A 27,235-nucleotide genomic window follows, 5' to 3' on the forward strand; every position below is an offset into this window, starting at 1 on the left:
GAGCTGAGCCATCAGTGCAGCTATGAAGTAAGCCTGGGAATTCCTGGGTTTTCTCCACACTGCACACTGCGCCTTCAATTTTTTACAATCTCATCCAAAATGATTTTATAATGAGGTCAGATTACATGACAAATGGCCTCATTTCTGCATCTATATTGTCACCAATAAAAATGGCAGGGTTTACAGTGTGTTGTACTATGTGGCTAGAAAAACCAAACATACAATGTATTACCAAAAATGGCCAGAAGGCACCTGCCTTTATTAAATTGTTCCTCCCTTTGCTGTCATAACAACATAATGAGGGCACTAGATGTTGAGACATTATTTGGGGATTTAATTCCATTCAGCTGCAAATGCATTAGTGTGGTTGGACAATGATGTTGGGCGATCAGGCATTGCTCACATTCAACATTTCAATTCATGCTACAGGTGTTCATATGGGTGGAGGTCAGCGTTTGATGCAGGCCAGTCAAGTTATTCTATCTCAGCAAATAAGTTCTTGGTTGGGTTTGTACATTGTGGAATTATTGTGCTAAAACCGGAAGCTTGCACAAAATGCCACAAAGCACAAGAAGCATGGAATGTCATTATATATAGCATTTATTTCACTGAACCATGTGCCCTACCACACACCACTAAAAATAGCCACTGACCCTGATTTCTCCTCCACCATACTTTACAGTTGTCATTATGAATTTGGGCATGAAGTATGCCTCTGTCATATTCATGTATACACTAGGGGGAACATTTACTAATGGTCGAATATTGAGGGTTAATTAACCCTCGATATTCGACCCTCGAAGTTAAATCCTTTGACTTCGAATATCGAAGTTGAAGGATTTAGTGCTATTCGTTTGATCAAACTATCGAAGGAATAATCGTTCTATCGAAAGATTAAATCCTTCTAATCGAGCGATTCAAAGGATTTTAATCAATCGATCGAACAATTTTCATTCGATTCCAAATTGCCTAGAAAGCCTATGGGGACCTTCCCCATAGGCTAACATTGATACTCGGTAGGTTTTAGGTGGCGAAGTAGGTGGTCGAAGTTTTTTTTAAAGAGACAGTACTTCGACTATCGAATGGTCGAATAGTCGAACGTTTTTTAGTTCAAATCGTTCGATTCCAAGTCGCAGTCGAAGGTCGAAGTAGCCAATTCGATAGTCGAAGTAGCGAAAAAAATACTTCGAAATTCAAAGTATTTTTTATTCTATTCCTTCACTCGAGCTAAGTACTGAAGATTTGGGCATTTGGATACTTTTTGCTATTTAATGAGTTGATATACTACTGATAATTTATTACACTTAATTACACTTCACTAATATACTACACAAGTGTAGTAAATTACACATTGTTCAACATGCCTATTATATTTAAAATGACAACAATCATTCAAAAAAATCAAAAATTAAAAAATGAATCTAATAAAGAAATTAATTAACACTGCTTAATACAACCATTACATACCTAATTCTTCACCTTAAGAACAAATGAATCTGTAGAGACAGTTAAACTATACCTGCATACTTGGAATTCATCTGCAAACTCTATAATGTTTGGGGATTTGCTAGAGCCCAGTTAATCATCCACCTCTCATCTGCTGCTAGGCCCATAAATGTAGAGGCAGTAACAGGGAGCTGTTTCAGTATATTTTCCAAAATACCGAGTCTTTTAACAGTTTTGAGAGGCCCTAAAAAGATTTTGCTTTGCAACCCAGTAGCTTCTAGTTATGCCACTAACTCTAACATGACATCAAGAGTATATGCTGATTCCCCATTGAGAAAAATAATATACAGTGACTACAGGTTAACGTAACCTGTAACACTCTGCGCCCATTAATTAACAATTGAATTGCAATTTTTATTTCTTAAAAACAATTTGAAATTTATTAAAAGAGAACTAAACCCCCTTTAGCCAAAAGTCCCTGCTGGCCCCCCTCTCTGCCTCCCCCCTGCACAGTATTACCCCTGAATTCAGTGTCGGCCTGGCCCACAAGGATACCAGGAAAACTCCAGGTGGGCCCAGGTGTCAGTGGGCCTCTTGCTTTTAACCATTTGGCCTATTTCATTGTCATTCTCTATTTCTTTATGGTAAAAAAGAGGATTAATAATGGAAGAATAAAGTATAGTAGATATAATATAGTATAGTAAACTATAGTAGATTAATATAGTAAGTAGATATAAAAGACTAGGAGAATAAAGAGGTTGACTGAGGAGAGGAGTAATAATAGTTTGGAAAGTGGGCCCATCGCTTGTACTAACAAGCGTTTAGATCTGTGTTAAAACAGTTGCATTCCATTGCATGTAACATACAAAATGCATTATAATGGAGAAATACATATTGAATTCTCAAATACTCACTAACTTGCTCTAAAAAAAACACATAACTCAACCTTTTCAGTTTCATATTCACCATGCATTCAATAGACACCCATTAAACAGCCATGCATAAGGGTCCTACCAATATAAATCTAGCCTCACAAGCCCCAGTTGCCAGTAGAATACTAGAATGAAAATCAAAATCATTATTTAAGAAACACAAAAATTAGAAATTATTCACAAAATTGCCTACTTGCTCTATCAGTATCAGACTGGAGTCCTACTCATGAAACTTGAGCCGTGCATACCTGTTCCCTTGTGGCGGGGATCACATAGAGTAAGGGAGAGCACCAGAGCAGCAATTGGGCAGGTTGCAGAAGCAGGTCTAGATTGGTGGGGCTTACTTGATTTTTTCCTGGTGTCCCACTGGCCCAGTCTGACCCTGTGCCCAAATATTATTATAAACTATCTGTAACAAAAATGCTGTACAATGAACAGAAAAGAACACAGAGAAACAAAACAATCAGTGGTGTAACTATGGAGGAAGCAGACACTCAGTCTATATTCTATTTTATAGAATCCCCTCCCCAGCACTCTCCCAACTGTGAGCTTGCTGGGATATATGCAAGGGATATGAGGGACAGGCAGGTGGGAAAGTGAGCAAGTGGAATAACCATAAATGAATGTGATTTATTAAAAGATCTGAATATATAAAATTACTGAACTATGTGCTAAAAGATACAAATACCTTGAAAACCTCCTAAAAGGCAAATTTTTCCCAGTGAAAAAAATCTAAAAACCTCTAAAAGTCTGATTTGATTAAAAGCGGTCCAATAAGCTCAGAGCAGCTTCCATTGACTTCTAAAGCACCTCAGCAACATTTACTCGTCAAAGTTTGGTATCAAAGGTTTTTGTGGTTTTTTTTTCACTTAAAGAAGAACTAAACCCCCCTTAAGCCAAAAGTCCACACTGGCCCTCCTCTGCTGGCCCCCTGCACAGTCTTACCCCTGAATTGTATCCCATCTAGATATACTGACGGCACATGCAGAGTGAGTGCATCGGAGCTCATGGACACCATCTATGGCGCTTTGGTATTCTTCGTAGTGTGAGCGCCGTATTGCTGCATGCTCATTTGGAGCAATCTTCGCGACAACTGCACTTGTGTCAAAGTAACAGAAATTGCCGAAGGGACCTGAGGATTACCGAAGTGCTGGAAGATGGCGCCCGTTAGCTCCGTTGCACTGACTCTGCATGCTGGCCGGGCGCCCCAGGCAACCCAGCCAGCCGTGAAGCCCCCCCGCCGCACATGCGCACTAACCACATGCATAGGAGGCACGCACATGCGCACTAATCGGCTGCGTCGAACTCTTCTGTCCAGGTACACTCTCCCGTCATGTACGCGCATGTGCACAAACAGGCGCATGGACTGGAGCGGCACTTACTCAGCCAGACTAGGGGTAGGTAGCAGTGAAAGGTACGTTCCTGGCGCCCCTTAAGCTTTGCACCCTAGGCACTTGCCTACTCTGCCTACCCCTAGTTCCGGCCCTGATGTGTAGTCAGTATTTCTAGAGGGGACAGAATTCAGGCAGTGTCGGACTGGGATGCCAGGGGCCCACCAGAAAACCTTAGACGGTGGGCCCACTTTCCAAACTATTATTCCTCCTCTCCTCAGTCAACCTCTTTATTCTCCTAGTCTTTTATATCTACTTACTATATTAATCTACTATACTTTACTTTACTATATTATATCTACTATTCTTTATTCTTCCATTATTAATCCTCTTTTTTACCATAAAGAAATAGAGAATGACAATGAAATAGGCCAAATGGTTAAAAGCAAGAGGCCCACTGACACCTGGGCCCACCTGGAGTTTTCCTGGTATCCCTGTGGGCCAGTCCAACACTGAATTCAGGGGTAATACTGTGCAGGGGGGAGGCAGGGAGGGGGGCCAGCAGGGACTTTTGGCTAAAGGGGGTTTAGTTCTCTTTTAATAAATTTCAAATTGTTTTTAAGAAATAAAAATTGCAATTCAATTGTTAATTAATGGACCCAGAGTGTTACAGGTTATGTTAACCTGTAGTCACTGTATATTATTTTTCTCAATGGGGAATCAGCATATACTCTTGATGTCATGTTAGAGTTAGTGGCATAACTAGAAGCTACTGGGATGCAAAGCAAAATCTTTTTAGGGCCTCTAAAAATTGTATATTTGGAAAATATACTGAAACAGCTCCCTGTTACTGCCTCTACATTTATGGGCCTAGCAGCAGATGAGAGGTGGATGATTAACTGGGCCAGCAGAGGAGGGGCCAGTGTGGACTTTTGGCTTAAGGGGGGTTTAGTTCTACTTTAAGTGAAAAAAAAGACAAAAACCTTTGATACCAAACTTTGACGAGTAAATGTTGTTGAGGTGCTCTAGAAGTCAATGGAAGCTGCTCTGAGTTTATTGGACCGCTTTTAATCAAATCAGACTTTTAGAGGTTTTCAGATTTTTTTCACTGGGAAAAACTTGCCTTTTAGGAGGTTTTCAAGGTATTTGTATCTTTTAGCACATAGTTCAGCAATTTTATATATTCAGATCTTTTAATAAATCACATTCATTTATGGTTATTCCACTTGCTCACTTTCCCACCTGCCTGTCCCTCATATCCCTTGCATATATCCCAGCCAGCTCACAGTTGGGAGAGCGCTGGGGAGGGGATTCTATAGAATAGTATATAGACTGAGTGTCTGCTTCCTCCATAGTTACACCACTGGTTGTTTTGTTTCTCTGTGTTCTTTTCTGTTCATTGTACAGCATTTTTGTTACAGATAGTTTATAATAATATTTGGGCACAGGGTCAGACTGGGCCAGTTGGACACCAGGAAAAAATCCAGTAAGCCCCACCAATCTAGACCTGCTTCTGCGACCTGCTTCTGCGACCTGCTTCTGCAGCCTGCCCAATTGCTGCTCTGGTGCTCTCCCTTACTCTATGCGATCCCCGCCACAAGGGAACAGGTATGCACAGAGAAAGGTGGGGTTGAAGTATCATGAGTAGGACTCCAGTCTGATACTGATAGAGCAAGTAGGCAATTTTGTGAATAATATAAAATTTTTGTGTTTCGTAAATAATGATTTTAATTTTCATTCTAGTATTCTACTTGCAACTGGGGCTTGTGAGGCTAGATTTATATTGGTAGGACCCTTATGCATGGCCGTTTAATGGGTGTCTATTGAATGCATGGTGAATATGAAACTGAAAAGGTGGAGTTATGTGTTTTTTTTAGAGCAAGTTAGTGAGTATTTGAGAATTCAATATGTATTTCTCCATTATAATGTATTTTGTATGTTACATGCAATGGAATGCAACTGTTTTAACACAGATCTAAACGCTTGTTAGTACAAACAGGCAGAATAAGATGGAATCAATTAGCTTTGATGCACTCAAATCTGTATCAAATGCGTATGCTACAAGCATATGTGTTTAAGACCCGTATCATTTTGTATTGCTTTGCTTTATGTTCATTCTTCCATATCCTTATTCTTCTGAATCTCTCTCGCTTGTATGACACATGATGAAGTTTCAGTCAGTAACATACAACAGTGTATTAATGCTCTGTCCAAAAAGAATTTCTATGGCTGAAATCAGAAAAAAAAATCCAAGCCATTTTATCTGTGCTCAATATTTGTATATGCACCTATAGGAAGAGTCTCAATGTGCAAAAAACTAGAGCTATTTTCCATGATTTTTTTTTTTACAATATGGCATTCCATCAGAATAGCACTTGCATTACAAAACAAAAACAAGGTTCCATTTGAAGAAACTTGTACTAGATGTGGCAAAACATGGGCAAAGATTGTGCCAGTTTGGTAAATAAGGCTAAATAATTAGTGCATGCAACGACAATAACATTGTTTGCTTTGACTCTGTAGATGCAAGTAGTATTTCAAATAGGTGTAACAAGCAAAGGGAACTTGGAATTACCTCCTTATTAGAAGTCACATGTACAATACAGAGCTCCCTTCCATCAGAAAACGCTGAACCTTATGCCCTAGTCTGGCACTAGCAGCAAATTGGCACATAGTGTAAGTATAAACAGTGGCATGTGTGAATGTTTTGACTGTTCAGATTCTGCAGATTTTTGTTCCTTGCAATGCTCTTTGCAATTATAAATAAGCCCAATTGTCAGAAATGTTGCATTATGTCTCGTTATGCCTTTTGTATACTCACACAAAAGCCTAAGGGCAAGCATGTCTTTGTAATACATGACTGCACCCCAGATATCAAGAGAATCTCACAAGTATTACAGAACAAGTATATTAAACAGTTTTTCTGAAACCAGTCAAACAGCATCTTAGATTTTAAAAGAGGGGAAACAAAAGTACAGTCTTGAAAAGGCAATAAGTTACATACTGAGTGTGTTCTCACCAGGGGATTATATTAAAGCCGTAAATTCAGAAACTATCTATTGTTATCATTTGCTAGGGCATCACTGGTGGAGAAACATCATAGTAGTAACAGTTGAAATCTCTGTACCTTGATATTTTTTAACACTAAAGAAGATGAATTGTAATCTTTTTCCTGTTGTCCTATCTCTGATGTTATCAATGGAGGCGATTCTGTTGATGTAGAATGCAATGGATAATGACAAACAGCCACCTGCTGTAAAACAGTATCCTTGACATAACAATGTATGTATTCTGATCCTGTGCCAAACATATTGTGTTAATTTTTAAGCCCTTTTTTAAATCTATTTGTGAATGTGTCAAAGAGCACCAGCTTGTGTCCGGTATAGTGATTCTCACCGGGGGGCATCAGCATGCAACATTAAAAATAGGTGTGGATACTGAGTTGTCATCTGACCAAAAGACTCTGATGTATTTGCAGGCACATGTGACGTCACAGACCCGGAAGTTCAGTCAGCGCACGAGAGGAAAAAATTGACGCATAATTGAATAGGGTATTTAGTATATGTTTGGCGATCTTGTGGCACATCAGAATCCCCTCGACAAAGGCCACTGTGCTGAACCGTTGGGGTCACTCTCATTCGTGGCAAGTATATCCGCTCCTTGTTGCCTTTTTTCTGCCTTGTACAAACCTTTGGGTGGTATGTATATTATTGCTATGTTGAGTTTTTTTGCCAACACTGTTGTAATTGCCAAATAGATTTTTTTAAACAGTAAAAATACTTTTTGATACCACCTAATCTAAGTCTAATATTAAGTGTATTGTCTTTGAGTGTGCAAACCTACTATACTATGGTATAGTGAGTATGTTGTTACTCTTTGTTTGCTAAATGTTTTATTGATTGGTGTGCCCTCCATTCATCCATATTCATATTCATTTGCCTTTGGGCAGTGATTGAACTGCTCATTGCCACTCTGCCCTAACAGATACAAAACAATAACTGCTAACATGCCATAGTCGTCATCAATCATATACACAATTTTTCCTTCAATAAACTTAATTTCCAAAATAGTCACCATACTTCTGGCATACCACATCAGACATTGATTTGCTATGACTACGAGCATTCATTAAAATGAAAAAATAGGACTTGCCAAATGAACGATGGAATATTTTTGCTAGAGAAAATTCGCCAGCACAAAAGTTTCTTAGTGAATTTTCTCTAGCGTTACTTTCTTCCTAGCAAAACTTCACATACTTACGCTTACATCAATTTAAATATGGCGATTACATATAGGAGATATGTAAGTCTTTATTAGTAATGTTGGTGAAATTGCTGGAAGTGGCCACTTGTTAAAAATGTACTGCCTTGGATGTAGCTTAGGGGCCTCACATCTCATTAATCCACCACTGATCATCCTGTATGGGGCACTTGGGAGATCCTGCCTGATCCATATCTGGACAAATATTGGCCAGATTTCAAACAGGCGTGTTTTAAAAATGATGTGTTCCACATCAGTGTGCTGATGTGGTCCTCTCCGGATGGGTCTCTGAAGCCTGCTATTATAGTTCCCAGACCAATGACTGGATCTTCCTAATTTGGTCAAACATGTCAATGGCCAAGGTGAAAAAAGAAATGCAAAAAAGAAGGCAAAGTATCTATAAATATAATTAATAATTTACCCACTACTGTAAAATATAAGGACATTATAAGTCAAGGAGGAATTACATCACCATATAAAAGCCAAAGGCCGAGTGCTTTTATACAGGTTATGGAACTCTAAAGTGACTTCTAATAACCTCATATTTTAGAACAGGGAGTACATTTGTTGGTTATATATTAACGTCCCATTTTTTCTTTTGGACTTTTAAAGGAGAAAAACATTTTTTTCTTACAAAAATGTTTTATTTTTTTGTGATTTATAAAACCACAATGATGTTAAAAGTCTGAATAAAAAAGTACTCCAACTTAGACCTGCAGAGTTCATGTAGAATTAATAGCAGATGTCTTATTTATATACTGATCTGCGCTGGGTTTCGTTCACTAATCCGAAGATTTCATGGTTTTTGGTCTTCAAACCAGAAAAAGTCGAAATTTTTTGTGATAAATCTGAATATTTTTTTCCCCGGAAAATACATTTTTGGTAAAATTTATTGCTAAATAGGGGGGAAAAGATTTGGTCGAAGTCGTTTTCAGAAAATAGTGATTTTGGATTTTGATAAATAACCCCCTAGATATTATGCTAGACTAGTTTCAGTTAACTAAATGACAGAAATCAATTACATCATAAAGCATAGCTTATAAGGATATAACTTACAGGATATCCATGGCTTGTGTATTAAATATATATAACACAGATATACAGCAGCACTCACCTTGTTAAATACAATATATATATATGTTGAATAAAAGCTGTTGCACAACAGAGTCTTGCAAAAAAAAAATTATTTATTGTTTAACAAATCGACGTTTCGACCCTCACTGGGGCCTTTGTCGAGATATATATATATATATATATATATATATAATCCACCATAGGACCGGCATTCTCAAAATGAGCCTTTCTCAAAGTGCCAATTCACAGTTAAAAATGCCCTATATACACATACTGGCGGGAAAACAGCTTGAGTAGCGATGACATGTCTTCATCATCACCACTATGCGACTACCATCAAGGCATCACATATAAAATACAACAGGACATACAATGCCTACGTACCACATATACATATTACACAAATTAATGACATCCTGGTCTAAATACTTTATTTAGGTAACTGATAAAAACAAAATACATTGTAACAATATTCCCTTGTGGTGATAGTTTTACCATTTCTTCAATTGTCTATAGTCAAATTCACTATGTTGCAAAGTTGCTACAGTATGATAAACTTGAGATATGTTTAAAAGTCTGCTGTGGAAATCAATCACACCTGCTCTATTTTGTTTTTAATTACATCACTTTACTTCTTTTTTTCTAAAATGGGCGTTGGTTTAGGCAGTCTCTCCCTCTTAAAAGCCGCTCAGCAGTTGGCGGGGGAGGATTTAGCACACAGTTTGAAACCAAGGCACAGGAGCTGTTTACATAAAGAATTGTTACTAAACAGAGAGTTAAAATTCCTTTTTTACTATGATTAGAGGTAAATAAGTTAGGGACCACCATTTGGGATTTTACCTTGACGTGGTATGGTGGCTTATCAATACTATGATCATAACTTTGTAACAAAAAAACCCTGTTTCAAAATTACATGCACTTGCATATTTACTTGAATCATTTAGACAGGGCTCTAAACGTTTTGAAATTGGCCTCAGGTGTGCACCCACAACTCCCTCATTTTTGTATATTATCATTTTACACTATTACGCCTATATCATGCGACTAAGGATCCCTACAATGCTAATTGCCACTGAACTGAACTCAACTTCTCTATATGGACCCCTCAGTTTAAACCTCTCTTTTTATTTGAACCTAACTCCATGGAAATCTAGCACCTATTCCTCTTTCGGCTCTTATACTCCTGTGATCCCTCACACATCTATTTACTTCTAATGGGCCAATCAATTTAAAATCAATACCCTTAAATAATAAGATATAACATTAATAGTGTGTAAAAAATGAATAGTGTATAAAAAATTTGTTCTTACACCCTATGTGAAAGACAATTAAAAGACGGAAGAAATAAAAAAAATAAATGAAAAATAAAAAATATATGTCTCTGTATATAAAGTCAATCCCCAAGTCTCACTTAGTTCAGAGACCCCATCCGCCCATTGCAGGGTCTGCAAGGACAGTCACCACTCACCGGATAAATGCAAGTCCAGAGGTTACACTGCTGGTGAGAGCTAAATATTCTCTTTGGACACCGATATAGTACGCAATCCAATTTGGAAACCAACGGGTCGCTCACCGGTGTGTAGACATACATCATTTTGATTCTCAATGCTCTCTGTATATACTCAGTTAATAGATGTAGATCAATATCAACATGGGGATTACCGGTCATCATTGCGAGGATAATGTCGGCTGACTCCCCCTCTAAACAAAATAGACCGGTGGGGGATGTGTCGATAACGCCAGTCCAAGCTGTTACTTCTTGCCAATTGTATTGTAAGTATTTTAAAAACTACGTTTTTTTAGTATCAAACACACACGGGTGCCAGGCCAAGGCCATACTTGCCGCATACAATCCACAGTAGGGCTGGCACTCTCAAAAATGAGGATAGCTTGCCTGGGTGCAGTATCAAAAATTTTTCATCCCAATCCATCACAGATCCACACTCACAGGTCTTAAAAAACATAAAATAAATTTTTAATTGTCAAGTAGAGGACTGACGTTTAGGCCTCCTCCAATGCCTTTCTCAAAGTGCCAATTCACAGTTAAAAAAAAAAAAAATAACTATATATATATATATATATATAAATGCTGTTGGTGTCCGCAATCGATTTATGTATGAGGCAGAGGTGCAAGATTGAGAAAGGAGGGACCGAAACGTTGGATGTAATGTTGTGTTACGAATAAATACACTTCATTCAAAGAAATTAAGAGTGTGCTGATCCTTCATCGTGCTGATCCTTCATCGTGCTGATCCTTCACCATGTCCCCCCTTATGCCCGTGTATGCCCTCAAATCCAGCGCTTTCTCCGTTTGTCACTCCTGCTGCAGTACGGCAACAGGCTGAGCGCAATATCCACAGACCTATCAGTTGCTAGGCAACGCGTCTGTGAAGCCGGCTCGCTAAACTGCTCGGGGCTTGTTTATGTTCCGGGCCATCTCTAGGATACGCAGGACGGGTGACGCAACTGACATGGTGAGTAATGCTGCTTTTGAAATGAGTCCTTGTTTTCGTACTTATAACACTACATAGGGGTTGGTGGTACTGGAGCCGATTAGCGTTTTCACTTACCTTTTTCACACTTTATTGGTTGCTATGACTCCCTAGCAACCTATTTGGCACCAATTATGCTCTCTCTATAAAACGCCATCTTGTGCACTGTTATTGTTCCTTTCCCGGATGAAGGTTCAAGTATAGAACTGAAACGTTGGAAGTAATAAACCAGCTTTAGTTTATTTATTTTTTTGACCTCTTTGTTTATTTTCCTCGGTGTGCCGTCACTACTGCATCTCCATATTACTTTATACTGGACTGTCACCCAGGCATTGACTGCAATTTTGATTGTGCATTCCATTCGACTGTTACTATATGAATCAATACCTTAAGGGGTATTTGTTCCTGGCTTCGCACCCAGCTATACCCAAACTAGGGCCCTCATGTTTGGACCCTGAGATGACCTCTTTGACTGATTATCCACAAGATTTATTCGGGAAAAATACGCTATGTCTACAGTGTGATAACTGCACAACAGTTTGACCTACAACTTCTGGATACCTACAGATTCCTTCGAGGATCTCCCTCCCTCAACTAAAATGGCTGATGATCTCTCACAGCACACATTCGACATCGACACCAGCCAGGACTTTGCCTTTACAACACAGGATGCAGACAGAATCCTGTTCACAGAAACCCCTCTTGATGTCGCAGTGGGTAAATCTAACACTAACATTTACCATGAACTGATGAATCTTAGAAAAAAGGAATCAGACTTAAAATTACATGGCATTTATCTCTCTAACTACCACAGACAGAGATTAATTCCACGGGCGCTCAGAATTAACAATATACCCACCATTGGCCGTAATAATCCTGAATTTTGTGCCAAGTGGTGTGCAATATTGAATAGATGCTCGTTTGATCTCATCCTGTTAGTTGTAGAACAAGAAGGGAAACAGCTGACTGTGATTAAAGAAGAAGAAGAACATTACCTTGACTCACTTCGTACTGACACTGTCACTGACTGGATGAGTAAACTCAAAATATCAATTGATAAGTATAAGCTAAACTTGACTAACTTTAAACAGAATAAACTGAAGAAAGTGTCTTATGACTATAAAACTAAACGTGTCTATGGCTGGCTGTTAGGACTGAGATCTGACAGACCTAGAGCACCCTTCAGAAGAAGACGACTCCCTAGGACCCTTCTGACAGTGGACAGTTCAGATCAATCAACTGACTCTGATACAGCAGTAGATAATAGCACCTCAAACTCTTTTTTAGGGGTCAGAAGAAAGAAAGACAGGGAAGGAGGCGGCGGGCCCACACTAGACTAGGGAGTCGCAAACCCAAGAGGGAAACCCCCCAGGGGCAGGAAAACATAGTGTTTAACTTAAGTAAACATCTCTTATCCCCAGGTGAGAGCTCCTTATTATCCAAAGGATTATCATTTGTACCCAGTTCCACACCTGACACATTGGACATTTTAATAGACATACATAAGTTCTAAAGGAAATTTAAACTCAAAGAATACTTTAGGGATAAGCCTACATATACAGTACACGGTCTGAGTTTAAAGGTAAAAGTAACATTGAACCATCCAATAAACCCGCTCCTATTAAAACCTTTGGGAAGATTATCAGTAGGGATACCACACAATTGAAGGCTGTTACTAATAAAGCATACAATCTCTCCCCACTAGAGCGTCAGGCCATTAAAACACTTAAATCTGACAATGACCTGATTATCAGACCTGCTGACAAGGGGGGTGCTATTGTACTCCTTGACTATACATATTACAAAAATGAACTTTTAGATCAATTATCCGATATTGTTACTTATAAACTACTGTCAGTTGACCCTACTGTCAAGTTTAAGAAAGAATTGGATACAGTTTTGAGCATGGGCAACACTGCTGGGTGGCTGGATCAGAACACACTCCCATCATTTATACATTGCCCAAAATACATAAGTCTTTATCAGCCCCACCTGGCCGTCCTATTATTTCAGCAGTGGGATCCTTGTATCAATCAGTCTCTCTGATCACTTTCTCCAACCTATTGTACGGTCTATGCCACCCTACACACAAGATTCCGGGCACGTAATCAAGAGGTTAAACGACCTCAAAGAGATTCCCCCGACTTGCCTTCTCGTGACAATGGATGTGAAGAGCTTGTACACCATTATCCCACATGATCAAGGTATCATGGCCTGCAAAAAAGCCCTGCTCTCAACACAGCTGCACAGGGTCCCCACCGAATTCCTTCTTCATCTTCTGGAACTAAAGCTGACACGCAACTTCTTCAGATTTAAGAAATCATATTACCTCCAGATCTCCGGCACAGCTATGGGAAGTGCACTGGCACCATCCTACGCTAACATATATATGTTTGAATTTGAATCTGAACCCATTTTGCCACTTTTGGGCAAAGAGATACTTACCTATTTTTGCTACATCGACGATTTGTTTCTGATTTGGACCAATTCCAAGGACTCCCTTCTCTCCTTTCACCAACATTTAAATGATTTGGATACCCCTATCAAACTTACCTTGAACTGTGATTCCAACAACATTGATTTTCTTGATCTGAATATTTTTGTGGAGAATTCCCTTTTAGGGACTAGACTCTTCAGGAAACCAACAGATCGGAACTCTATATTGCACGCCACAAGCAACCATCCCCCGGCTACGATTAGGGGCATTCCCTACTTGCAGTTCCTTTGCGTCATCCACAACAACAGTTCAAGGGAGACAGCTACCGTATATACTCGTGTATAAGCCGACCCGTGTATAAGCCGAGGTACCTAATTTACCTAAGAAAACTGGAAAAATGTATTGACTCGTGTATAAGCCTAGGGGCCCCATGTCAGATTTCAAAATGTGAATGTTGGTGCTTTAGAATGTACGGACAATACATAATCAGGTCTTCAAAATAAACATTTTTGGCTCCATCTAGTCAGTTGCAATGGAGTGCCTTTCCCTAGGTATTCATGTGAACTTGTAGTCAGACCATTGTTAGGCAAGGCTAAAACTGCGGTCTCAATATATAATAATTGAAAGAAATATTTTGACAAAAAAATAATAAAGCTATACTTACCCTTAACAACATTAGTGGAAGAGCTAAAACAGCTTAGTGCTGTTTGACTGGGGTTGAATAAACCAAAGCATTCTGAATCACTAAGGTCGCCGATCGCCGCCCGGAGCAGGTCCAGGAGCTCCGGGCGGCGCGTCCTTCCCTGCTGGCGCCGCTACCCACGTGGCGGCCATGGGCGCCGCCATTTTGGGAGCGAACGCCGGCAGGGAAGGACGCGCCGCCCAGAGCTCCTGGACCTGCTCCGGGCGGCCGCGGAAGGAGCGTATCTGCGGCTGGTGAGGGATTTACGGTATGACCCGCGTATAAGCCGAGGTCGAGTTTTTCAGCACATTTTGGGTGCTGAAAAACTCGGCTTATACGCGAGTATATACGGTAACCCAAATCACATGAGCCATGGAGGCAAGCTGTAGCACCTTGGCAGACACTCGGAATCACACACCAAAAACAGTCTGTCTTAATCCTGCATATAAGAATATATATTATATTAAGAGCCACCTCCCTCGACTACCTGTAAAAATATAAGGGGGTACAGGGTCCACATACACCACTGCCACAGACACCTCTTGGGCAGGCCTGGAGGCACACAGATGGAAGGTACTAACTTCCAAATGCTCTGACAGCAATACAGGAAAGCAACTGAAACACAGGCAGACATGGGATACCAAGAATTGCATACCAGTGCTCTATCTGATCTAGGAGCTTAAACACAGAAGACTCCAAGAAATTATGTAATGTGCTGGGGAACAAAAGGTCCCATGGACCAAAAGCACCTGTCCATGGGATGCCTAATAGGCAGGCCTAATGGTTTGCAGAGATCAACATAAACATAGTTAGAACAAATCACAAGATCTGCCCTTACTTCTTATGCACAGCATTACACCTGCCTTTAATCATAAAAAACACAAGGTAAAAAATACAAAACACAGGTCTGTGCCCAAGGTATTTCTCAGGTAGTCATTAGATTGTATAATTTCTATGTCAAATTAACCAATAACCCTAGATATGCTAGTGAGATCACTGCAAAAATGGCTAACCAGAAGATCAAGGTAGAAATGGCCGTTCAAAGACATTAAAGTAAGACCACTGCAAAAATTGCCAATGAGTACTCTATTAAGCCCAGACTTGCCAGTAAGATGACTGCAGAAATGGGCACACTGAGTACTGCATACAAAGATTGAAATCGTCACCTCACCAAGTAGAATATCACTCTTTCCCAATCCCAACACTGCTTGTCTCTCTTTCTCTGCCTCTTCCACAGTGGCATGCTCAGCCATCTTTGATTTATTCCAGCTGACTAGGGAGCTGTGCTAGCAGGTGGGGAGGCACTGGGAGGTCCCTTCAGATCTAAGTGGCACCCATCAGGCCCCTCTATCACTCCTTGACTAAGCTTCAAGCAACACTGCCAATTAACAACAACTATTACCATTAAAGGGCCTGCAGTAACTGGCTTCTTGAACGGAAATTCAATAGAATTCTATAAAAGAGGCCACCTGCTCTTTGTAGATAAAGTAGTTGCTACACATATAAGGTACCAGTTCTAGGGCTTCTGAATACAAGCTCCCTTCTCTTTCAGTTGCTAGCCAACTAAATGTAATTAAATATGGTGATCCCAGAATGTTTTCAAGGAGTGCACACAAATCTTCAACTTAGTGCAATATAGCTGTGCAATTCTTTTTTTCTTCTAGCACAGTCTGTCCCCTGCATTGGGAACACTTTTGCTGGGTATATTTCATTTTTAGCTGTGGTATTTCATTGTTTACTAAATCCATCTTAATAGGTATATAATGCAACTACTTTAGAGCTTGATAAAAGCTAATTAATCAACATGACAAATATTCTGATCTTATTAACATGTGACTTAATAATTAAAAGGGAAGTGAAACTACCAAAGACAACACAAAACGGTTCTTGGTCTGATTAACATTAACATGTAGCTATAAAAAAATTTGATAATCACAAAGACTTTAGGTCGTGTTTCCATGAAAACTGTATAATTCTGTACTAGTAAGGTTATGTTTAATTTGAAATGTATCTTATGCAAACAAATAACATGTGGTGAGAAATATAGACATTCAGTATTTTAGGTTTCATCTGCAGTTTCCGGTGTGGAATAATTTTTTTTTTCATTAATTTTAGGGCTTTTCCTGGAAAATAGTTTTAGTTCAAAAAACGTAATCTTTGTAAATGTTATGCATATTGAGTTATATTTTCTAAATATCAATATATTTTAAAATTAGAAACATATCCTATTCTTTATGTAAAAACAACTGATTTTGAAAGCCCCATGCCCATATAATGGCAATAATATTTTGCATAATTTCATGGAGATTCCTGGCTTATATAGATCAAGAACTAATAAATGCACAAACATTACTCCACCAGAAATGAGAATACTTTAGTCTGCAAATTCAAAATTCATGTAGAGTAAATTCTAAAATATGTCCCCAAACCTATATTCTCTAAACACAGGCATTCTACTGAATCAGCACTACAATATAACTGATATTAAGTCAATATTCATACCAGGCAAAGGTTTTGCCACACATTTTATTTCTCAAAACCTTGTTTCAAAAATCCATTTCTTTGCATTTCTGCAAAATAATTACATACTAAAAAAGTTTACTCTCACATTATATCATCCTTTAGTTATTTCTCCACAGTGATGTGATATTGTGGCCCGGAGCAGCTGCTGAGGCTAGATTTAGAGATGAAATGTGAAGTTTTTTTTCTGCTGGAAACGCAATGGCCAGCCACAAATAAATGTTATTTGGGTATTGTATCCAAGTGCTATGTATTTTTTGAACGGGTAGTGAATTCATATGTAAAGTTTAGCAATGGTGAAAGATCAGTTTTAACAAATAACTGCCCATGTAATTAACCAGGTTTGATCATTTCTCATGCTGGATGATACAGTTAAAAATCAGGATATATTAGAAAGAAAGTAGGTAGCACCATCCATTTATAGAGATGTGATACAAAATGGTGGTGTGCAAGGTCATTAGTTAAAGTTAATTGCACAGAAAAAAGAGAAAGTATGACCCATATTGTTGCACCTTCCCACACTGATTAACTGAGTTCCCAAAGCAAAAAAGTAAAACGTAACTTTTATTGATCACATCCTAAAATTAATATGAAATGAAATGGGTATAAGGTGTATGTTAAAACCAAGGTTAGGTGAGGAAGCTGAAATAGACTCAAGGTCAACAGCTAGTAAACGGTATTTGAAAGTTGGAATAATGATGTGGGTTTTTTAGTCCCAGTGGTGGCAATTTACCCACATCTATCCCCACAGTATTGGAGTGCTGGTGGCTTTCTTATTAATTTTAGGATGTGATCAATAAAAGTTACGTTTTACTTTTTTGCTTTGGGAACTCAGTTAATCAGTGTGGGAAGGTGCAACAATATGGGTCATACTTTCTCTTTTTTCTGTGCAATTTACAGTTAAAAATCATCTACAGAAATGCAGATGCAGATTCTTGCAGAATAAACCTTTTTCTGAGAAACTATATATAAGTCTACTATGAATGATTATTTTTATTTTTCCTTCACATCTATCACACTGTACAGCATGACTAGCGCATTATATGTTCTACTTCTATGTCTATCTGCTTTGAATAATAGAAAATGTAGTAATACAATCTTTTTTCCTTTTTTTAGACAGATGGCCGGTAGGAATGATCCATGATGCCAATACTATTAAAAAGAATAGAGATGGAAACACAACATGGTATCCATTTTAACACTTTCCACTTACGTTCGTAGATAAGCACTACCGTCTTGCATGGAACTGCAGCAGTCTTTTCTGACAATTCCATGTCAGCATTCCAAACTGGAGCACAAAGGCCTACATAACCCCAATGAAGAAAGCACCGGCTGCACTACACTCTCACTAGAACTGCACTACACTATATTCATAAAGGGCAGGCAAGGGGAAGCACATAAGGTATCATTCACACATGCAAGTTCGGGTGCTCTTCCTATATGCAGTAGTTACTTTTTATTACTGATCCTTCTATTCAGGCCTCTCCTATTCATGTTCCAGTCTTTTATTCAAATGGACATTTGATCATTTGAATAGTTGGTCATTTGGACCCTAGTTACCAGATTGGTTAAGATGCAAATTTTAGAGCTGCTGAATAAAAAGCTAAATAATGCAAAAACCTTCAATAATAAAAAATATAACAAATTGCAAATTGTCTCAGAATATCACTCTCTACATTATCTCAAACGTGAACAACCCCTTTAAACAGAAAGCAAGCTAGTTCCAGAAGGTGTGAGGGAATATTCTACCAGATCTATTGCAACATTGTGGGCAGCTTTGGCAGAGGTTTCAACATTGCAAACTCTAAGCGCATAACTTCATAAAACACTAATAACTGGATAATAACCATGTTTTTGAAGCCAATTTCCTTATTACTTTTTTTGTGTAGCATGTCATCCTGTGGTTGTCTTTTTTGCCCCCCCCCCCTTTGAGTGCCCTGTATTGCTTGGTATTTAAGGTGTAATGCTGATATGGATAAGCCAGGAACTTTCTTTTTATACTTATGTAACTATACAGGCCAAGGGGGTTAACAACCAGCTAGTATACTATAGCATGGGTTACACTAGACTCTAACACTTAAGGCAGGGCCTTCACAAAGGGGAAGAAATTAAGGTGTGGTGTAGTACAAATACTACTCCCACAGGCTACTGTGTTTTAACCAATAAAGAAATGGGCACCAGGAGGTTCTTGCAGTCAAACACAACAAATAGATCATTTGTCTAAGACAAATGATCCACAGGGTACTTGCATCAGTAAAGAAGAGACATTTGCAGTATATATAAAGGCACTAAGCTCAGTCAGTATATCAGAGGATGTAGTCAAGGCAGTACAACTTCTCTAGGCATAAATACCTCACACGTGGTCTGGATCTCACCCAGTGGAGTGGTCAGGAAGAAGAACCTAAAGCCTATACCTATCCACCCTACTGTCCCTTCACTGTAGGCATTCTTATGGCCTGGGATGCTATTTCCTGCTACACCTCCTTGATGGTGCACAGAGCTGCTCTTTCTATCTTCCCTCACTGTCTTACTCTCCTAGAAAGTCTATAACTATTATACTGTATTTCTGCCACTCACTAGTCTCATTCACAGGGTCCCTACTATCCCGACTTAAACACTAGAGGTTAAGGTCCCTCTAGGGCAAACTGGCTTTTCTGGGCGTTGGTGTACCCAGGCTCAATGGAGACATCCGGATGGGTCAGACACCAGGAACCAAAGAGGAAGATCCACACCTTCTCACTCACTATACCAAAGTGTGACAGGAAGTGTTTACAGCACCTCTTGGCCAATAGCACAATATGCAAATTACAACTAGCTACATGGGCATCTGCACAGAAACTAGGGAGATCAGGAAGTGTAGGGATTTAAAGCCCTACGGGTCCCCACACTTACCATAATTCTCTTTCCTGGCCACTCTCCATTTTAACATGTTACTACCATCAATGAGTTTTGCTATAACTTGGTATTTAGACAGGGTAGGTGAATGTTTATAAAGCTTTCGAAATAGAGGCACAGTCTGCTTTGTGGGCAGGGGCTGCCTGGGTGTCATACTGATATGGAGTGTTGCCAGCAAAATTGCCCTTTTTCTAATAAATTTTACCTAAAAAGGTTGCACGGATTTGATCATTAGCATTCTGTTTCGCCGCTTAAGCCAGGGGAATTGGTGACACCAATTAATGCCTATAAAGGTATGATGTTGCAAGTTGAACCTGGAAGCCCTGGTATCAATCACTACTGCGCATACATGACCAGCAAAGATGGGGCATGTCGTGAGGTTAGCTTTTGTATCATTCCCTTTAAACTTTGCTCCCAAATATGCCTTGCCTCTAGATGTGTTATAGACAAAAATGGCTATAAACAGGCCTCACAACGCTTCCTGAAATAATAGGAAAAATATTTTTTCATGGCATTTCTCCATTTTCATTATTACAAACACCCAGTGCAAGGGAAGTCAGAACCTTCTAATACAATAAGACAGATGAACCCACCTCCCCATTCACCTTCTTTTTTTTTGTTACAGTTCCATGTGCTACTCTTTTCTTCCCTTGATTCTGCTTTCTTCCTCTCTACTTTTACTTCAACATGTACTTTATATTCACTGATTTTGCCCCTATGAGACATCAAAATGATTTATGAAGAAGGTTAATATTACCTAAACTGCTAAATGGTAAGTTGCTTTTGTATAGAATATCCTATATGGGATTTCTGTATATTAATTAGTTACGCAGTTTGATTATATCCATATATCTCACATGGTTGAAATTTGTGTCATGCACACATTCATGGTATGAGTAGATGGTACACTTACCAACATAAGTAGTTAGCTAGCCACTAGTTTAGAACTGCAGCTCCTCATCACCCTCATCTACTGATGCACCATGCATCCAGCAATAAAGTTTTTAAACAATATAGATCATATGTATGGCAAGCTATAGGCCTATGGCACATCTAGGATCAGCCAAATCATTGTCCAACAACTGGATCATAAAGTGGATCTACAGCAACCAATCGGACAAGCACCACAGCATAAAGCTCCTTGTCTGAAGGGATTTTCAAACCTGATATCTTGCCATTTTTCAGCCAGATATAGGTCAGTAGGTCCTTAATAGACGTGAAGTGTTGCTTCAGAAACACTACTATAGTTCATATTAATAAGCTCTCGTATAGCAATGGCGGAAGTTGAAAAAAGGCTATATGGCACAGGTTAAATATTGTATAATAGATAACACCATTATGTTCTACAGAGCGTATCTGCTGTTTGCTGTGTAACCTGAGCCTTTTCTCCTTTGGATTAGGGATGTAGCGAACTGTTCGCCGGCGAACTAGTTCGCGCGAACTTTGACTGTTCGCGTCCGCCGAATGTTCGCGAACGTCGCACGACGTTCGCCAATAGGCGTTCGCGTCAAAAATCGTTCGACCATTCGATTCCTTCGATCGCTAAAATCAAAGGATTTTCGTTCGAATCGAACGATCGAAGCCATTGGATTGAATGAAATCATTCGATCGAATGGCTTCGATCATTCGATTCGAACGAAAATCCTTCGATCGAACGATTAAAATCCTTCGATCTTTCGAATCGAACGATTTTCGGATGTTCGAAGTTCGCGAACAGTTCGCGAACTGTTCGCATTTTTTGCCGGTGTTCGCGAACGGCGTTCGCGAACACATAAACGGCAGTTCGCTACATCCCTACTTTGGATGGCTGCCCCATTACCACACAGCAGCTTATTTATATAAACAATAGTAGTGTTTCTGAAGCAAACACAGCAGTTTTACCAGTGCAGGGCAACAGTACATTATATATTTTTTTAAAACACTTTCATTTTTTTATGTTACGGTTCCTTTAAGCTACTGAATTGGTCTGAAGGGGCCGATCTGGTAGCTCTTATCTCCCCTTGTAAGGCCACACTTAAAAAGAGCTTGGAGAGGTGCTGATTTGTAAGGCCCCCTCTATGACCACAGCAATCCTGACCTCTGCGACCAAAAGCCCTTCTACTGGCCCCCATTTTATCCAACGATAACTGGCTAGTACACACCCGATCCAAAATAATGCTTACTCTTTTTTTTTTTCCTGCTGGAGGAATTTAATCAAAAGAGCTCCCAGGATTCCCTCCAGAGGAACTGGTAATCCCCTCCAAGCAAACTTCCCTTCCATTAATGTTGTGGCCCAGCCCTGCCAATTGAACCGGTTAAGGTGGGGTAGAACAGAAGCAGGATCAAACTCCAAGCCAATGAACCCTATGGACTTGGAGAAAGGGCAGAGTCAACAGAAAAGGTTAGAGATACCAGAAAAGAGGGGTGGAGGAGTCTTTTTTCCCTCCGGGGTGTAACCTATTTGTGGCATTTCCTTGGAATCTAACCTCGCTGCAGAAGGAAGGTTTCCTCGAATAGTTTGCATCTCCTGTAGCCTGCCACGAGACTGTTAGCATTGGGAGTGTTTCTGATTTTCACATGTGTAAACGCTTTTCACAAGTGTGGTATTTCCCTGTTGTTGCTCTTTGCACTTTATGTAAAAGTGTCCATGAGCAGTGAGCATGTTCTTTAAAAACTGTCCTAACCCGTTGCTTTATGTCAGTGTTGTCCAACTGGGGCCCGTGGACCGGACCTACCTTGTGTGGCCCCTGGGTTAAAGTCTGGCTGCTTGTGTCTGCTTACCTTGTGTAAGATTTAAAAGGTATCAGTAATTAGATTAAATGACCCCTGCATTGCTCACACCTCACACTATGATTGTGAGCCTGTTTTGCTCACACCTCAGACATAGACTGTAAGCCCCTGCATTGTCCATTCCTGTCCATACCTGTAAGCACCTGCATCATTCACACCTTAGACCCAGTCTGTCAACCCCTGCAATATTTACCTGTACTGTTCACCTTTACTGTTCATCTGTTGTCTTCATAGGATTCCCTGTCTCCTACTTTACTCCACCTGTGCCTGCGCTGCTCTCCTTGTATCTGCCTTATGCTGCTTGCATGTGCCATAATCTGCCTGCCTTATGTTTCGTGTGTGCCTGCCCTACACTGCCTGTATGTGTCATACTCTACGTTGCCTATGTGTGCCATATTATTTCTGGCCTATGCTGTCTGTGTGTACCAAACTCTGTCTGCCTTAGCTGCTTGTGTTTCATGTTCTGCCTGCCCTACTCTGCCTGTGTGTGTCATACTCTGCCTCTTCTACGTTGCCTGTGTGTGCCATATTATTTCTGCCCTATGCTGCCTGTCTGTGCCATACTCTGCCTGTGGGAGGTGAGCCTGGTGGGGGTCTGTTAGCATTTGAAAATAGATGTTTATAAGTTTATTTTACATTGTGCCTTACACATCTGGAGCCCAATGTTCAGTTAACCTTTTTTTATGGTTCAGGGCCATTTTTCTGCTAACTTTGATAATGTGATAAATATGTCTAAAAATTTTCCTTTTTTCTTAGTTAACCGTAAAACAAACTACTGTATCTGCATATTGCCAGACTGGCCATAGAACTTTTAGTGCAAGAGCATTTTGGTTGCCACACACTCCATGCATTGAGTGACCATGGCAAGCAAGTGATGTTGTCATTCCTAGTTCCTTTCCGTAGCCCCAAACTATACACAGTCATGAATAAGAAACACGGATTATTCCAGTTTGTTGTGTCCCATGTAGAATATTGCTATACAGGCTGCCCATGCCTCCAGCTGAAGCAAAGGCAACTTTCTGTGACTGTATGGCTCAGTGCTGTCCCCATTACAAGTCATTAGCGCCGGGTTATAAACTATACACAGTTGTTACCCTGTGATTTCAGGTGCCTCTTGTTGTCTGAGACCCTCATAGCTCCCATACAATCCTGACAGTTGAAGCCCTGAGTCACAGAGACTGGTAAAGCTTTCCCTCCCACAGCCCTTCTCTTCTAGCAAACTGCAGCCACTCCTCTCTGTTGTTTCTCACAGAAAAGCGAGGGGGTGGGCTGTAAGGAGAACAGACAGGAGAGCTGAACACTCTTCCAAATCACTCTCCCAACCAGACTGTGCCCAAAAGAGGCACAATATATAGCTTTGGTGAAATACCAGAATTCAGCTTGCTGGAAGTCACCTTGTTGTTATAAGTACAAACCAACAGAGCGTGCGCCTCTGATTCTCAAAGTCTGGCTCCCAGGCAGCAGAATGTGTGAGTCCACTCCAGGTTTTCCATGTGCACTGGAGTGATCAGAAAGAAGTGGATAATGGTAGCTCCAGCCTCTCTCCCTCACAAGCCATGCTGGGCCAGATAGACACAGCAGACGTGTATACACTTATATCCGGGTTACACAGGAAAACAGAGACGCACACACACAATGAGAAAACTTTCCTTTTAAACTTTGTGCATATGCACCCTCACACCATGAGAATGTCGAGAGCCTGAGGAGAAAGCTTACAGCTGCTGGGATTTTGCTTTCTGTTTTGTGTGGCTTTTTTTCCCTGTGTTCTAACCTTGCTGCATCCATTCTAACAAGAAATGATTCACGTTTGACTAGGACCCTACTACTGCGTGCCATTTAGGGGAATTCTCGCACTTGGATTTGCTGCTATTTTTCCCTTTTTGTACAATTTTCTGATTTTTCTTTTTGTTGTTGTTACTGGATTGTTGGAGGTCTGCTGTTGCTGCTCGTAGGACTGAAATGTTGCAATGATCATGGCCGCACAAGTGGTTTCAGCTATAGCAGCCTCTCCAGCCACAAATGCGAACAATAAGGGGAAAAGCCAGGGTCTTCCTGGGCTCAATCAGGACATGAACAGTGGGGGTCCTGGGCCAGTACCTGGATCTATGTCTGGATTGGGAGATGGAGCAGCGGCCAACAGCAGCACAAACAACAACAATAATGGGGATCACCACCACCACAATAGTCTTCTGCACCATCTACATCATCATCACCTTCATCGTGAAGTAAGCTTGACCACTGGAACCCCACTGTCCTCTGGCAATTCCAATAACACCAACAACAACAGCAGTTTAGACGGGGGACTTAAGGAAGGCAGGAATTCTGCAGTGTCACCCCATTATCATAATGTGGATATAGGTGGTGGGGTCCCAAATCACAAGTTTAAAGGTAGTAGTAGAAGTGGTGGGGATTATCTTGCACCCATTAGTCACCCACTTCACCCTCCTCATCACCATGCCCACCACCCCCAACAGCACCCATCCCACCAGGCACCCCATCATCTGCAACAGCACCCTCCCTACCACCCTAACCATCCACATCCACCCCAGCAACTAAATCAACTGCAGCCTCAGCAGCTATCAGGGACCATCCAGCAACCAAGCCCTAATAAGAGCAGCCCTGGAGGAGGCAGCAGCAGCAGCGAGGCGTCAGACATGGAAAATCAGCAGCAGCAGCAACAACATGGTGGTGGTGTAGGGGAAGATTGCTCCAACAGCGCTGCTGCAGCAGGGAAGGATGTGGCTTTGGCCAGTCAGGGGGACTCCCAGCCTAGGAGGGCTACGAAGGCAGACGAGGACGATTTGCAGCAGGGGAAAATGAGAGTTGGGGAGCCCGTGAGCGGCCAGTATGAGCACACAGTGCTGGGGGGAGGGCAAGGAAACGGCAGCAGCAATAATAATAATACTACTAATAATAATAATATTGGTGGCAGCAGCGGAGGATCTTTATCGTCTTCTTCTTCCTCGTCCTCCTCTTCTTCCTCAGTGTCCGAATTTAATAGTTATTATGGCAGCACAAGTACAAGCAGAGCAGGGCCTTGCTTTGATCAACATGGCAGACAACAAAGCCCTGGAATAGGGATGATGAATTCTGGAACCGCGGCCCCCAACAGCAGTATCGAGCCCATTCAGAACTCCCACGATGGGTTCGGCGGCGACGGCAGTCACTATGAGCAGCACTACCAGGGATCGTACAGTAGGGCCGCGGCGGCAGCAGCAGCAGCAGGAGGGGGGATAGGAGCGTATGGCAGCTCAGCGGCTGGATATGGGCTACTCAGCTCCTCAAGGCAGAGCAGCAGCAGTGGAAGCTCCGGCAGCAGCATTTTGATGGGGGGAGGGGGCACCAGCCTTGGCAAAGCACCCGGTGCCTCCAATGCAGGGGGCTTCCAGCGGTACCAAGGACAGAACCCGCACCCTTCTGGGGCTACCCCTACTCTCAATCAGCTTCTAACCTCACCCAGCCCCATGATGAGGAGCTACGGGGGCAGCTACCCCGATTTCGGAAGCTCTGGTGCTCCCCAACAGCTAAGTGGAAGTACCCAGGGAGTGGGAATGGGCAAGGACATGGGCTCCCAGTATGGAGCAGCAAATACTGCTTGGGGAGCACAACAAAGAAATCACCCCGCAATGAGTCCCGGTAGCACTGGCCAGAACAGCAACAGACCTCAGGTAAAATCCTAAGTTTCTTTAGCATTTGCTCTGTGTGGGGTTACTCAGCCTTCTGGGTCCCCAGTAATGGAGCTGCATGTCCCATGTACTTTTTATTTCCTTATAAAGGGTTGCAGCCATTTGGGTGCTGCTTATGGGAGGATTTGCAGTTGTCTGAGTCTCCTTGTTTTATAAGAGCTCATTCTGAGATATTATTAACTGCACAAATCCTCTCTCCAGCCCTCGCATTTGTTGCCCTGGGGCAAATATATGTGGAAATGGCTCCTTATTGTCCCAGACAAGGCAAATTTACCCCCTTCCCTTTTTTTTTTTTTTCATTTGCTGTGGCGAATGTTAAATGGCGTATAAATCTTAAACAAGTCTATTGGACTGCTTCCTACAACGACTTCCATGTATTAAGCCTTGTCGTGAAACAGATAATATGAATTGTTTTTAAAGTATGTTCATTATAATCATACATATTCATCAGTTCAGATGTGCTGTGCATTTGATGCCGTCCCCCATTGTTCTTTCTCCTGATTAGAGCCTTAATATGAAGCACTGCATTCCATCTTTTCCCAGGGCTTGTACTGATTTAATATTAAAAACTGATATATGTGTGTGTTTGTGGATTGTAGCTGAAAACTATGGGAAATGGAGATAAATGTGTTTATTGTGAGCAAGGAATGGAGAATGGCTGCTCTTGTTTCATGACTGTTTGGGTGCTGCTGTTTTAAGGTGCAAAAAAAA

General features: G+C 40.8%; 1 protein-coding gene across 6 annotated transcripts in view; it reads left to right on the top strand.

The window, feature by feature from the left end:
- Nucleotides 1-24,093: 24,093 nt before the first annotated feature.
- arid1b.S (AT-rich interaction domain 1B S homeolog) overlaps nt 24,094-27,235 on the top strand; it is a 237,567-nt gene continuing 234,425 nt past the window's right edge. For 5 of the 6 annotated variants that reach the window (XM_041564455.1, XM_041564453.1, XM_018265255.2 and 2 more), the window contains exon 1: nt 24,095-26,506. In XM_041564455.1, the coding sequence (XP_041420389.1) occupies nt 24,806-26,506 (1,701 nt within the window). In that variant the 5' untranslated portion in view covers nt 24,095-24,805. Of the gene's footprint in view, nt 26,507-27,235 lie in introns of all 6 variants that reach the window. The other variant, XM_041564452.1, reaches the window with a different exon arrangement.

Source organism: Xenopus laevis, chromosome 5S, assembly GCF_017654675.1.
Source record: "Xenopus laevis strain J_2021 chromosome 5S, Xenopus_laevis_v10.1, whole genome shotgun sequence".
Taxonomy (NCBI): Eukaryota; Metazoa; Chordata; class Amphibia; order Anura; family Pipidae; genus Xenopus; species Xenopus laevis.